The following is a 16,288-nucleotide window of genomic DNA, read 5'->3' on the forward strand; positions in this document are numbered from 1 at the left end:
TATATCTCTTGTCTGTTGATTGATTCAGACAACAGGGATAATTTTATTTCTGTTGTGTGTTATGAACCTCACACAACATAATTTTGTTATTTTCTGTTGTTGGTTGTTAGTTCACATAACAACTATATTGTCTTAACTGTGGTGTGAATGTTGTAATCGAATTGGCTAATATCTAGTAACTGTTGTATGAGAAGCCTTAATTTTGAATCCTTTTACAGTCAGACAACATATTATATTATTCTGCACTGTGTTGTATGAGATCAATGCTAGGTGAATTGTACAAATCTATTAGGGATTATTACCAATGAACAATAATTTTATATTAATGCTAAAAGTAGCTTTGATACATCAAACAAACTCTAATTTATTCACCATATACAACTTTATAAGCATTTAAACATTTCATTGAGCTATGCCTTCCAATTTCATAAGCTATACAAGATTGTGTTCGATCCTCACCCATAAGTAATGCTGCAATACGAGCAATCCAATTTCCATCTTGTGCTTGAGGATTTTGATGGGCAAGTTCATTATCTTGTGCAGCATTAGCTCTAGATTCATCTTCGACATGGAATCTTAGACCTGAATCCATAGCCAACTTAGATGCCAAGGATAGTTGCAGCAGCTGCCTTTGTTGCTGGGTCAGCATCAATGTACACAACCTTTCCATTCCCTCCATGCATGTTAGTAGGAAGTTGAAAAGTAGCAAATAAGCTCAGTCAGCAAGGCTTGATGCCTTGATGTATATAATGTGATATTTGAATCAAACTGCATGTTCAAGTATGGAAATCTTAGGTAGCTACTAGTTTATTGTCAAAAGCCCTATACATAAGGGTATAGCAAACATAGCTAGGTTGTGAAAATCCACATTTATCACTTTTTCAGTAACATGCTTCTTAATGGTGTATAATTCTCCGTTAATCAAATTGAATGATATGCAAGATGAAAATCACAGTTAATGTAAACTTAACATTTCACTACTCAAATGCCAGACTTTTAGTGAAAGACCACCACAGAATTTTGCACAATGATGGCATGATTTCCAGTATGCTAAGACAGTCACAACTTAAGGAGAGAGACAAACCTGATGTGTTACCTATCTCGCAGCCAAAACTAATTAAAAAATAAATGCACATTGATTTGGGAATTTGCAGCAATGATAGATATATATGCATGCACCCAAGCTTCTCCAAATTCTAATAGAATGATGAAGCAGAGGTGTAAACTGGATCATCAATTATACCCAGCTCATATATGCTTCATGGAACCACTCAAGCATATCATGCTAGGCACAAAGTATGTGTAGAGGTCATGTCTGGAAAAAGCCATTAGACATGTTGTGCCATGTATTTTGAAACCTGTTTGAAAGATGGTTTGTACAGCACTAGCGCCATCTTAACTTGTTTTCCATCTCTATTACCTTAGTTTGTTCTTCTTTTTTCCGTGTACATAATACTTATAAGTCATTATAACTGAATGTATAACATTAACTTCTTTTAGGCACTGCCAGTACACTACTGTTTGTACTCTTTCAGTTTTTAATATATATATATATATATATATATATATAGTGTCAGGTAAAAACCGTAAAATGAAAAATATATTCTACTGAAGGAAAACTGAAATTTAATAAAACAAAAAAAGAGAATGTACACGAGTTGATAAGAGATCCACTTCACTAGTTTGTTGTCCACAGAAAAGTATGATACTAAATGACTAGACAATAAAACTTACTGATAAAAGAAGAGACTCTTCTCTTTCTGTCATAGGTCCAAGAAGTGTTTGAACATCTGCTTGAACATTTGCTTGTATTTGTCCTTTTCCTTCTGATTTCAATTTTTGAACTCTAAAACCAAGAAAATGATTAAAAGCAGCTAATGCACATCCACGGTGTAAATGGTGTTCAAGCCCGAGTGCATTTCCCTATAATCACACTGTAGGTTTTAGCAATAGGCAAGCAGAGCTATTTGAGCTTCTTTTTTTCTTTTTTCTTTTTTATCGTTTCTTTTTTAGCGAATAGTTATTTGAACAATTCTCTAGTGTGATATTAATAACTGTCTCAATAGAAAGTAAACAGATACCTCAAGTGCAGAATTGTAGAGTTCCTCCTCAATGTGTTTTTGGATAGTTATTTGAACAAAATATTAGACGTCATCAAATATTGCTTGAGTTTTGGCCCCGGATACCTCTACGCTTATCTGATTACAAATGTGTGATTGTTATGTGGTATAAATCAATTAACATCTACAGAAGTTATGACCATTTAAATTAAAAATTTGTTTATCATATATAAAGCTTCCAGTGCCATGTATGGAATAAAGTAGTGACCTCCCATTATAATAAATAGAAGCTTCCATATAGAACTAAAACTTTTACTTGTCGTCATCATACCTTTAATTCTCCAACCTCGGTACCTGAAGTAGTAGAAGTAATAGACAAGTCTTCAGATTGAGTAGAGGATACTTTGTGCCTACATTGAAGAAAACTACGGTTTACAAAAGTACTTGCAGATTGCAGTAAGCAGAAATCTAAAACCACAAATCATGTAAGAACGAAGCAGAAAATGGTAAAGCAACTATATGTACCTGACAATACAGCACATATAGCAGGAAGATACTTGAGACTTTTCCTATAAAATAAAATCAAAAAAATTTAGGAAAATCAAATACTGCAAGATAAACAACTCCACCTAGTTATCAAAACCAGTAAAAACCCAGGAAACCCTAAATCTAGTTGCAATCATTAGACAAACAAACCACATATTCCTTTGTCATGGCACTGTTTCACACCAAGATTGATCATAAGCTGCAGCCACACCAGATCACTACTCATGAAAGAAAAGAAAACGTGAATCACAGCTCCAGCCATTCTGTTACAGTCTCTTCTAGAAACCCATAGCTATTCTGTTATATCTTCTAGAATTATGTAAATGATTCTCTCCTAGTTTCCAGGAATTAAGTTATAGATCTCTATATATAAATACGATTAGTTGTAACAGATTAGAAAAGAAAATAATGAAAATATCTCTTTGAGTTTTCTCTCTCTTTACAATTCTCTCTGTTTTTCATCATGGTATCACAAGCCTTTTGCTTCACAGCTTCCCTTACTCTCTGAATCTTCATCTTCAACCTCTAGACCTCACCTGCAACTCTTTTCTCTGCCATGGCCTCCTCTGCTTCTTCACCTGCTACCAATCCTAGCCCGATCTTTCCTCTCACTGCGGCTTCCTCATCGACGATGCAGGTTCAGAATCTCGGTCCGGTCATCCCCGTTCGACTCACCGAGACCAATTACTTACTCTGGAAATCTGTGTTTCTTCCAGTACTCCACAAGTACCGCCTTCTCTCAATCGTCGACGGATCTGAACCATGTCCCCCGGAGAAGGTTCTCTCTTCCTCCGGTGAGCTTGTCCCTAACGATGCCTTCCTTTCCTGGTTTGAGCGCGATCAACAGCTTCTCATCTGGATCAATTCCACGCTCTCTGAGTCTGTTTTTCCCTACATCATCGGCTATACTCATGCTCGTGATCTCTGGCTCAATCTTGAAGCTCGCTTTGCCGGACTCTCTCAAGCTCACCTTCTTCATCTCCGATCTCGCCTTCAAACGGCCAAGAAAGGTACTCTTTCCATGACCGCCTATCTTCAATTACTCAAAGGTTACGCCGATAGTCTTGCGGCTCTCGGAGCTCCGGTGAGCGACTCCGATCTTGTTGCTTATTGCCTTCAAGGCCTCTCCAACGAGTACTCCTCCTTTGCCACCGCCCTACGCACCAGAATGAGAGTTCTTCCGGTCACTTCTGCGGAGCTTCACAACTTACTTCTCTTAGAAGAAATCATTCTCGAGGATCGTAAGCAGCTCAACCTCGAGTTGTCTGCTCCTGCTTCTGCCTTCGCTGCCACATCTACTGCTCCTTCCACCTCTCGCGGCGGCGCTCGCGGCGTTTCTCCTTTTCGTGGCCGTGGCCGGAACTCGTCCTTCCGAGGTACCTCTCGTGGCTCCTTTACTTCTCCTTCCTCTCGCCCTCACATCCAGTGCCAGATCTGTGACCGTCAAGGTCACTCTGCTATCGATTGTTACAACCGCATGAACCATGCCTACGTTGGCCGCATCCCTCCGGCAAAGCTCACAGCTCTTTTTGCTGCTCCGACTGCCCCAACCGAGTCTCCTGTTGCCTTCGCTGCTCAGCCTACAGCTCCGACTTTTCCTACACAGTCTTTTTCCCAAGCACCTGCTGTGCATCCACCATACTCTCCTTCTTCACCAGGCTTCAACTTCTCTGCTGCTCCGATTGCTAACTCTACTTGGTTAGCTGACTCCGGTGCTAGTCAGCATGTCACGCCTGACCTCTCTCATCTCTCTGAAGTCACTCCATACACTGGTAACGCTAAACTAACAGTTGGTAATGGAAACAATTTACAGATTGCTCATATTGGATCATCACTTATGCATACGCCCTCTGCCTCTTTTAAATTGACGAATGTTCTACATGTTCCTGAAATCACACATAATCTACTCTCTGTAAATCGATTTGTTACTGATAATGATTGTGCATTTGTTCTCACTCCTACTGGTTCAATGATCAAGGATTTGGGACTCAGGAGAACTCTTTCTCAAGGGCCAGTGCATGATGGGGTCTATCCCATCCAATTCACCTCATCTCCACCTTCAGCTCGTTCCGCAGCATCACACTCTTCTCCTCAGGCTCATTCTACCTCTTTACTTTCTGGTAATCTGTGGCATGCTCGCTTTGGTCAAGCCAATTCTACTATTGTCAATAAGGTACTGCAGGCTCTCAATGTTCCAGCTCCATCATCCACACACTCTCTTTGTGTTCACTGTATGCAAGGCAAAGCTCACAGGCTTCCCTTCTCCACATCAAGCAACTCCAGCTCTGGTCCACTTCAGCTTCTTCATGCCGATATTTGGGGGCCTGCCTCGATTTCATCTGTATTAGGGTATAGATTCTTTCTCAGCCTAGTTGATGACTGGTCTAGGCATTGCTGGATTATACCATTGTACAAGAAATCTGATGTACCTGCTGCATTTCATATATTCAAACTTCGTCTTGAGAATTTGCTATCTACTTCTATTCAAACTTTGCGTTGTGATAATGGTGGTGAATTTACTAGCTCTGTCTTCAAAAGTTATCTTGCTAAGCACGGCATATCTCATCAATTTAGCTGCCCTCACACTCCTCAACAAAACGGTGTTGTCGAGCGTAAACATCGACACATCGTTGAGATGGCCAGAACCATCCTTGCACAATCCCAATTACCTTTCTGTTATTGGCTTGACGCTTGTCAAACTGCTTGTTTTATCATCAACAGGCTCCCTACATTGCATTCCAAGTCTCCTTTTGAAATGCTTTTTCAAAAGTCTCCGGATTATTATCTTCTTAAACCTTTTGGTTGCCTCTGCTTTCCTTGGCTGCGGCCTTACACCACACACAAGTTTGAACCTAGGAGTAGTCCATGCATATTCATTGGGTACAGCCATGATCACAAGGGTTATAATTGTCTCGATCCCTCTTCTGGTCGCGTTTACACATCTCGGCATGTTCAATTTGATGAACTCTCTTTTCCTTATAAGGATCTCATTTCAAAATCACAACCACCCACAAACTCGTGTCCACCTGTTTTCTTACAACCTTTTTCACCTCCTTTCACTAAATCTTCTTCCCCGTTCCTGTCTCATATTCCTTCTCCACCTTCACCTCCAGTCCATCATAACTCAACCTCCTCTCCATTACCTTCCCCTCCTTTACCTTCATTACTGTCACCTTCAGTACATCAAAACACAAATCCACCTCCGTTACCTTCACCTCCACCTGATGTTTCATGTTCACAACCTCACCCATCATCATCTTCTCTCCCAATTGTACCTGCTCCTCGAAAGCGAGTTAGAGGCACTTCAAACACTCACAACTTGTTCACTCGTTCCAAGACTGGCCACAACAAGCCTAAAGCTCTCTTGGCTACCAAACATACTATTTCCCCAGCCCCTGCTCTATTTGCTTCATGTCCTATTACCCCCACTTCCTACTCCCAAGCCTGTAAGTATCCCGAGTGGAATAATGCTATGCAAGAAGAAATTAATGCCCTTACTCAAACTGCAACCTGGTCCTTGGTTCCTCTAGTTCCTGGCATGAATGTGGTGGGTTGCAAATGGGTTTATCGGATCAAGCATAAGCCTGATGGTTCTGTTGATCGGTTCAAAGCTCGTCTGGTAGCAAAGGGTTACCATCAGCAACAAGGAATCGATTATCTTGAAACATTCTCTCCTGTGGCTAAACCAAGCACTATCCGCCTCCTATTCACCTTTGCTGTTCAGTACTCTTGGCCTATCCTCCAAATTGATGTCAACAATGCCTTTTTGCATGGTCATCTCAAAGAGGAGGTCTACATGGAACAGCCCCCTGGCTTCCGGGTCTCTTCTCCTACACCAATGGTGTGTAAACTTCAACGTTCTCTCTATGGCCTTAAACAGGCCCCTCGAGCATGGTATGATGAGCTTTTCCACTCCTTACTTGACATTGGCTTCACACCTTCTCTTAATGATACTTCACTCTTTTATTACGTTGCTGGAAATCATATTGCTGTCATGCTTGTTTACGTTGATGATATTCTGCTCACTGCTTCCTCGACCTCTCTTTGTGATTCCATTATCAGTCACCTCCAATCCAAGTTTCCTATTAAACCACCTACTCCAGTCTACTATTTTTTAGGCCTTGAGGTCCATAGAACCAGTGACAAGCTCTACCTCTCTCAAACCAAATATACCTTTGACCTCCTTACCAAATATCACATGCTCGGCGCTAAACATTGCACCACTCCTTCATCTTCTCTTCGCCTTGATACCTCGGGCACTCCCTTGGCTAATCCTACTGAGTACAGGTCTTTGGTTGGTGCTCTACAATATCTCACATGGACTCGGCCCGATGTCTCCTTTGTTGTTGGCCAATTGTGCCAATTCATGCATTCCCCTCAAGACATTCATCTCCAAGCATCTAAACGGGTTCTTCAGTACCTCAAAGGCACTATTCATCATGGCCTACTGTTCTCTAAGGGTGACTTACTCTTGCATGGTTACTCTGACGCTGATTGGGCTGGTTGCCCCGTTGATCGTCGCTCTATCAGTGGCTATTGCATCTTTCTTGGTTCTAACCTCATTTCCTGGTCCTCCAAGAAACAACACTCTGTTTCTCGCTCTTCCACTGAATCGGAGTATCGTGCTTTAGCTCAATCTGCTGCTGAAATCATATGGCTTTGCAAATTACTTCGGGACTTTCATTTTGCTCTTCCTACACCTCCCTGTATCTGGTGTGACAATGTCAGCGCTCTTGCTCTAGCCTCTAATCCTGTCAATCACACTCGGACCAAACACATCGATATGGATTATCATTATATCCGTGAATTGGTCCTCCGTAAGTTCCTTCAGGTTTCCTACATCTCTACAATTCATCAACCTGCTGATATCTTCACCAAGTCCCTCACCAAGGATCGTTTCAGTTTCTTATGTGGCAAGCTTCCAGTTCGTGCCACTCCCTTCAGCTTGAGGGGGGATATTGATCATAAGCTGCAGCCACACCAGATCACTACTCATGAAAGCAAAGAAAACGTGAATCACAGCTCCAGCCATTCTGTTACAGTCTCTTCTAGAAACCCATAGCTATTCTGTTATATCTTCTAGAATTATGTAAATGATTCTCTCCTAGTTTCCAGGAATTAAGTTATAGATCTCTATATATAAATACGATTAGTTGTAACAGATTAGAAAAGAAAATAATGAAAATATCTCTTTGAGTTTTCTCTCTCTTTACAATTCTCTCTGTTTTTCATCAGAAGTAACTGCACAACCACCATAATAAATTTGCCAAGAGGAGCAATAGATGGTAAAACAACTGAAACTTACTGGGGATTGAGAGAGAAAGAGATACCTGAAAAGCCAACCGTTTCTTTTCGATAAGAATGAGAAGCACACACAATATACATAGATACAGCCCCTCCAAATAATTCCAAAGCCCTTATTATGACAATTGAAACATTCATCATCCACTCATAGCAAGGCCAATGTAACAAATAGATCAGCTGTGCACTGCCAAGATAAGTTTTTAATAAGGGGACACAAAAAATGCAGATAACCAAGTTAGATATAGAGCTAATGGGGCCTTAAAAATGCAGCCTTTTTGCAAAGAATCTATCGTGTTTCCATAGTACTTGTACTAAATCAGGACTTCCACAATTCTAAGGGCAATTCTATCAGTTCACAGATTACCCATATAGCTCTGTTCACTCATTAGACCAAAATTTTCAAGTAAAATTAACATCTTGAATTCTTAAAAAAAAGCAACCTGAACCTGAATCACAATATGTGCAAACCCAATCAAAATCCTACATTCAATTAGTTTAAGCTAATTGCAGAAACTGGAAACCAATATTGGAAATCGATGCCAAACATAAACCCCAACCCTAAAGCTGAATTTATCATCCATTAGATCAAAGCAAAGAGAAACCAATCATCTGCATTAGAGAGAGAGAGAGAGAGAGAGAGAGAGAGAGAGAGAGAGAGGCGAAAAGGAACATGGAGTCCTAAAGCTTGGCGGTAGACTTCTTCTCAACGCCGAGAATGATGGTGTCGGTGCCACGGACGCCGATGGCAGCGTTACCCTTTCGCACGGCTTCGAGGACGTGCTTGACCTAGAAGAGCTGGCCGTCAGGAGAAAAAACTGTAATGGCCCTATTGTACCTCACCATCTTTCTTCTTCTACTCTATTGCTTTCTTCTTCTTCCTCATGTAGATTATTCAACAAGTATTGTCTCACAAGATAAGCTGCTTTATCTGTCTCTTGCCAAAACTGCAGGAAAACTCAATTAGAATTTCAATGTTGAGCCCCGTTCAATGAAATTGGAATGAACCTGGAAGGGCCAAAGGTGAGGGTGATCGATGGAGTCACCGCGCTTGAAATAAACCTTGACTGAAGAAGTGTCAGAGACCTAAAACCTCTTCTGCATCTTAGACGAGGAGGAGAGAGAAAGTGGATCTGGGACACTCTATCTCCTCCATCATTGAAGAGGATTTGGATTTCAGGGGATAAAGAATAGAAGCAAGGAGATCGAGAGACTAAGAGAGGTTTCCGGAAAGAGGGGTTTCGCGGGGAAGAGAGAGATAGAGAAGGGAGGGCCCGAATCCGCGATTGAGAAAGCTCGAGAGGGGTTATGTTTCATTTTGTTTTGTTTTTCTTCTTCTTCAGACACGATGTGGCAAGGACTGGGTGAGGGCACAATTAAACTAGAATTTCTAAAGTCGCTCACACAACAGAAACTTCACCAACTGTCGTATGAGTGCACTACATAAAAATTAAAATGCCAAAACATGGCGCCTACAATATTTTGAGCCAAAATGTTGCCGCTCAGTTCTAACTTCACACAACAGAAAAAATTTAAATATGTTGTCTGATGACCAAAGCTTACACTAGGCCTATATAGGGGAAGACATTCAAGCAAGCTTACTCAAATAATGGTGCTTAGTTTTTCAATCACACAATGGAAATAATGAAACCCGTTGTACCTAATAGCCCAATTTTTAGTGTTTCAAGAGCCAACCAAGACTCCAAAGTGGAGGGAAATTTGCCGCTAAATTTTTTAACACTCAGACGACATACAATACTTAATTCTGTTGTGTAATGTAGTTTTGATAAAAAAAAGTTATCATTTTGTTGACATTCACACAACAGAATATTTCTAATACCGTTGTACAATCGAGTTTACTTAAACACACAACAGATGATTTCTATTCTGTTGTGTGATTAGTGTTGTGTGATTAACTTTTTGTAGTAGTGTGCATATACTAGTGACTTCGAGGTGACATGAAATCATGCATTTGATCGTGAATTTTTGATTAAGTACTGAGAAATTTAGTTCTTTCTCTATGATTCTTGGCATTATCTTCCGTATGTTTAGCATTTAATTTTCTCCAGTACGTACAAGGCACAACCAACTAAGCGGTACTTGGGGATGTGAAGCCCAGGATACTATAAGTAAAGAGGATTGGGCTTAGCCCGTGCTGCCACTATGCGTGTAAAACTACTACGGGAAGGAATACTATCGTCTTATAGGCTCTACTAGGCAGTAGTTCAAGGTTCAAGGATGAACAACTCAATCAGTAATTTCTTCCTTTTCTTTAGCAAGATAGTTGGACGTTGTGGTTAACCTGATTCAAGGGCTATGAATATATGCCTTAGAAATAGAAACACATCGATTGGAAGGGCTGCTGAACAAGAAGATGGTTCAACACCATACCTCCTGCAGCATCATCTGCAAATAGTGAATTGCAACCTATTGCTTTAAACTCGTTTCCTTATCAAACATTTTATTTATTGGCATTCTTTTATGAATATTTCCAAAAACATGATACCAAAACTAAATACTTAGAAAAATAAAAGTTCGAAAGTGTAAAGTGTTCCGGTGTAATTAACATGCAACAACAAGTGAAAGTTTTACATTTTCGAGTTTGAAATTGACATTGGCAATAATGACATATTAAAAGGGGGTTATAATTTACAAGTTGCATCGTTCGATGGAAATTCAGTTAAAATGGCAGTTTTTGTTAGCAGGCAATCCTCCGATCACCAAGGCCTCATGATCGATCATTCATGAGTTAAAACGATCACATACGACGTGGACCCAACTCAACCAGAAGAGAGCCCCACTATCTCCCACGTTCAGTCATCTCATTCTCAACTTTAATGCAAACAACGTTGATGTTATATAACTGTATAGACGTACTGCTTAATATATAACCCTACATTGAAGGCGATGGATGATGATGATGATGGAAGCCATTAATTCGCATAAATAGCTCACAGAGCCATCCTCGTATAAGCCACAGAAGAGCAAGCATTGGAAGCCTCCTATGCACAACAAGCTAAAATTAAATGTTGATGGCGCTTTCTTGCCATCGTCAACATCTGGGGTGCTGGAGGCTAGGTGTTCTAAGGAATGCAGCTGGTGAGTTTATAGCTGGTTTTTCACATCATTGTAATCGTGTTGCCTCTGCACAGTATGTGAGCTGTTGGCAATCAAGATGGGACTCATGGGAGTAGTGCTACTTCAGTATGCAAGTTACTAATGTTGATCTGCAAAGTGATTGTTTGCTAGCAGTACAAGCTATTTCAGCCACTGAGTTGGACATTTCTAAACACAAAAACTTGATCTGTGATTTTTAAGCTTGTTTGAAAACCATTCTAGGACTAACAGTTAATTGCTCATACTTCTTTAGCTACAAAGTGTGTTGCCCACATATTAGTTAGTTTAGCTTATGAGTCCATGCCAGTACGAGCAATGTTTGGCATAACAATGCTCCGGCTACGCAGTGTTGGATGCAGTTATCTATGATTGTAATCATCTTGATTGATCCATACAATTCATTTTTTACTAAAGAAAAAAATTAAAATTTGAAAATAACACCTGAGGATTATTTTCTACCAATTATATTGGTATTAAATGAGGATTTCCTACTTAGGAGCGACAATCAAACAAATGAAACAATCCAAATGCTTCGAACTTTACTTTTCTGTAATTATGTGTCCCTTTCTTTGCTCTCACGTCTTTACTATGAACCTTCGATTATAACTTTTGAAATTTTATATAACTCCACCAACAAGGTGCCTTAATCCAAACTGTTGGGACCATGTTATAATTTCCCGTTGCGTACGATAGCAGGCGCTGGATCGTCTATATCACATGACCTTCTCCATGAAAACAACATCTTTAACCCACTCTAACAGTCCAAATTGTAAAGAATTACCCAATATACTCTTCTCGGATATCGGCAAGATGCCTTGATTTTCCTTATTTTTTGGCGGGTTTAGATCCATAAATACCCAAGAAGGAAGGTCCAGAAACTTCACAGACGCCTAGCCAGCCATGTTTGTCAAGGTTTCTGTTCTCCTAGTACTACTAGTACTTCTGGCACCAGCAGAAGCCCAAGACCTCAATTTCATCTACAATGATGGTTTCACTGGCCGTTCTGGTCTTAATCTCAGTTTAGACGGCATAGCAGAGATCACACCAACAGGTCTCTTGAAGCTTACAAACGACACCAAACTGAAAAGTGGTCATGCCTTCTACCCTAACCCAGTAACCTTCAAGAACTCAGAGAACGACACCGCTTTCTCCTTCTCCACCAACTTTGTTTTTGCAATCCGATCAGAGTACACTACTCTCAGCGCCCATGGAATCGCCTTTGTCATCGCTCCGACGAGAGGCCTCCCCGGAGCTCTGCCGAGCCAGTACTTGAGCCTGTTCAACGGGTCCAACAATGGGAATTTCTCCAATCATGTTTTTGCTGTGGAGCTTGACACGATCCAGAACACGGAATTCAGTGACATCAATGAAAACCATGTTGGGATCGACATCAATGGCTTGCACTCTGTCCAAGCTGCTCCAGCTGGTTATTTTGATGGTCAGTTCAAGAACCTGAGTCTTATCAGTGGTAAAGAAATGAGAGTTTGGGTTGAATATGATGGTACCAAGAAGCAAATTGAAGTTACTATTGCTCCAATTGCTGTTGCAACGAAACCCACAACTCCACTTTTGTCTTTGAAATATGACCTTTCCCCAATTCTCAACAAAACCATGTATGTTGGCTTTTCTTCTTCAACTGGTTCATTATTCACATCCCATTATGTAGTGGGTTGGAGCTTTAGGATGAATGGCCAAGCTCAAGATCTTATAGCTTCCAAACTTCCCAAGTTGCCTAGCATTGCAGGTAAAAAGAGGTCCATGCTTTTCACCTTTGGTGTGCCTCTGATTTCAGTGAATTTGTTTTTGCTGGTGGTTTCTGGGGTGCTTTATGTCATAAGAAGGAAGAGGAAGTTTGCAGAAGTGCTTGAAGATTGGGAGCTAGAGTATGGTCCTCAGAGGTTTAAGTACAAAGAACTGTATATAGCCACCAAAGGGTTTCGGGAAAAGGGGCTTTTGGGAACTGGGGGATTTGGTAAAGTTTATAGAGGTTTATTACCCTCCTCTAAAATTGAGATTGCAGTGAAGAGGGTATCACATGAATCAAGACAGGGGATGAAGGAATTTGTAGCAGAAATTGCTAGTATTGGCAGGCTTCGTCACCGGAATTTAGTACAACTGTTAGGATATTGTAGGTATGGTCTTCAAATTTTGATAATATATTTACCAAATTTCTCTAGTTCTCTGTTTTACTCCAGTACATTTTAGTAATTTTATTTCATACAACTCTCTTGATATTTATATTTCTGATGTTAAACTCTGGTGTTAAATAGTAATGATATATATTGTTTACTTATTCTCTAAAATCTTCAACTTTTGGAGTACAAAGATTGCTTAACATGTTATCACAACCTTATATGCATAAAGTCTGGAGTTTTCACATCTCTCATGTAATCAAATTATATATTTTGATTTGTTTGTCTCACCATGTGCAAATTTTGACTGTATATGATTGTTAATTTGATATACGTCATTAGCTCATTCCTTGACAGTTTAAATATTCTAAGACACAATAAGCATTTGTATACAAATATTTCCTTTAACACGGATGTGTAATGCCTTGCTTGCAGGCGAAAAGGGGAGCTGCTTTTGGTCTATGACTACATGCCTAATGGAAGCTTGGACAAATACCTCTATGATCAACCTCAGGTGACCCTTAATTGGAGCCAGAGGTTTAAAGTCATCAAAGGTGTGGCTTCTGGACTGTTATATCTTCATGAAGAATGGGAACAGGTTGTGATTCATAGAGATGTGAAGGCCAGTAATGTGTTGCTAGATGGGGAAATGAATGGAAGGCTAGGAGATTTCGGGCTTGCAAGATTATACGACCATGGAACAGACCCTCAAACTACTCATATAGTTGGAACACTTGGGTACCTAGCCCCAGAGCACACAAGAACAGGTCGGGCCACCACGAGCACCGACGTGTTTGCTTTTGGGGCATTTTTGCTCGAAGTTGCTTGTGGAAAAAGGCCAATTAAGACACAGGGTCCAGAAGATGTGATTTTGGTTGATTGGGTGTTTTCTTGTTGGAATAGGAGTAACATCCTTGAGGCAAGAGATCAGAGCATTGGTATGGATTTTGTAGCCGAGGAAGTGGAGTTGGTGTTGAAGCTTGGGCTTTTGTGCTCTCATTCGGAGCCAGCGGCAAGGCCTAGCATGCGACAAGTCGTTCAGTACTTGGCCAGTGATGCTGCTTTGCCGGAAGTGTCACTTCTTGGGCTTTCTTCTAGTGGCTTAACAGGTGGACACCGTGATGGTTTTGATGACTATACTTTGTCGTATCAATCTTCCTTAGGCAATAAGTTCTCGCATCATTCATCATATGTTGCAGAGTCGGCACTACTTTCAGGTGGTCGTTGATTCCAAGCACTGAGTATATATTCGTTCAAAAACTTGGAATCAAAAGCCATACTACTTGCATATATATACACCTCTGGAAGTTTATTATTTCTTATAGCTTTTATAAGTAATGGGAAACCAATTGAAAATCTCCGCCGCACCTTCTCAACATTCATGTATCACCACCGTCTTTCTTTCCCGCCGAATTTCAAAGAAAAGCAGTACTCTTTCTGAAATCTGGACTAAATGGTAGTGTCTATTTCCCTAATTTGTATGCCTTTCTGAAGTTGGAATGCTTGTAATCTGTTATTGAAAAAGTGTTCATCACATTAAGAGTTTCCTAATTTGTATTGTAGCTTACTCATATTTGGCTAATAAACCCTATATAAAATTATAAACCCCATATAATAGCTAATGTAAATTCAGTTAACTTTATACTCCTTTATGAGTTTATGAATCCTAGCTAACTAATTTTGATTTTATGTTCATACTCCCTGTTCAGAATATCATTCTGTTCAAGATCTCTCTTGAACCAATTTGTTGTGTTTGCTGCTTGCAACCTGCTTCTGAAAATGTTAAATCTTGGTGTCAAGTTTAGTTTAATTATCTGTTACCTGGATCCATCACTATGGATGATGTGGCTGTAAGAACCCAATTGGACATATCATCTAATAATAAAGTTTACACAATAATAATATGTGATGTCTTTTCAATTAAATCAAAGGATCATATATGCAGTAAATCAGTGGCTATAATGTTGTGATTGATGCTATAGATTATGAGCCTAATAATATGTCTTAAAGGATATGAAATCAAGTGACTTAACCACTAAGGAGGTGCATATGGTAAGTGATAAATTCTCTTTGATGGGTGGGTTCTATCACATGGCACCTATATAAGTCAAGGTCCATGTTCTCTCAATTCTACTGGTTCACAAGTAATCTCGCCCCATTGAGAGATAGAACAAATCACTGTTGGAGATAACAGAAGACTTTGTCTTACCGAATCCTTGCTTGAAGACGATGGACTCCATAGGTATTCATTCTATTTATGAACATTTATAGTCATTCAAAATGTTTTGTACTTGTATCTCTATCTCTATGCAGATTATGACATGTTCATATTTATTTTTATGATCTGACAAGTGGTATCAGAGTCACTCTGCATATATAGAGATCGGTTGAAGTTTTGGTTGTTCCTTAAAAAGAAAAATGATATCTCTCATTTGGGTCTTTTGTATAAACAAAACAATAGGGAAATTTAATTTGCCTTGAAAACTAGATAGAAATAGGAATAAAGAAAAAAGGGATGAGAGCTCTCACTCTCTCCTCTGTTCGGCGGCTAACCCTAGGGTTTTTCCGTCCGATATTCTTGGATTGCGACGTTGGCGTCCGTGGTCCTTGGCTGCCGAGTCTCTTGGACTCGAGAATCTCTCCTCTTCAACCTTCGGGTTGCTGCAACCTGCTCTCGTCGTTTTGGCGATGGGATTCAACCCCTTCGGGTTTTGCTCGTGTTCTTAGGGCTGCAATCGGTTTCAATGATGGTGGTGGAGGGCAGCGCCATGATCTGGCGGATCCTAATCAAACCTGGGATCCGGGTTCTATCAGCACTGCGTTCGGATCCTCTCCGTTTGGGGCGATCCATGATCTGGGTGCCGCTATAGTGCTTCGGCAGTGGAAGGAGACGGCGCCCTCGGATCTCTGGCGGCGTTTGCCTGATGCCCGGAGGATCGGCCTTTGGGATTCTAGATCCAGTGTAGGCCTAGCCTTGTTAGCAGCGTGGGGGTGCGGCTCAGGGGAACTGTCGACGGTGGGATCGATCAGAGTGGGCTTTCTCCGGCCAGATCACCTGACGATGCTACTACCAGATTGTGGGTCCGCGGCTTGTGACGTCGACTTCTTCTTGCCAGTTGATGGCCTTCGTCG

At 40.6% G+C, this 16,288-nt stretch overlaps 1 protein-coding gene across 1 annotated transcript; it reads left to right on the forward strand.

The window, feature by feature from the left end:
- The first annotated feature begins 11,713 nt into the window (after positions 1–11,713).
- On the forward strand, positions 11,714–14,784 carry LOC112195123 (L-type lectin-domain containing receptor kinase IV.1). Its single transcript, XM_024335481.2, has 2 exons — positions 11,714–13,156; positions 13,592–14,784. Exons 1-2 carry the CDS (start codon positions 11,925–11,927, stop codon positions 14,382–14,384), a joined length of 2,025 nt encoding a protein of 674 aa, XP_024191249.1. The 5' UTR covers positions 11,714–11,924; the 3' UTR covers positions 14,385–14,784.
- Positions 14,785–16,288: the final 1,504 nt, after the last annotated feature.

Source organism: Rosa chinensis, chromosome 3 (genome assembly GCF_002994745.2).
Source record: "Rosa chinensis cultivar Old Blush chromosome 3, RchiOBHm-V2, whole genome shotgun sequence".
Lineage (NCBI taxonomy): Eukaryota > Viridiplantae > Streptophyta > Magnoliopsida > Rosales > Rosaceae > Rosa > Rosa chinensis.

Coding starts and splice junctions, on each gene's coding strand:
- LOC112195123 (XM_024335481.2), top strand. CDS start 11,925: ATGTTTGTCAAGGTTTCTGTTCTCCTAGTACTACTAGTACTTCTGGCA. Junction 13,157..13,591: donor CAACTGTTAGGATATTGTAG/GTATGGTCTTCA, acceptor CCTTGCTTGCAG/GCGAAAAGGGGAGCTGCTTT.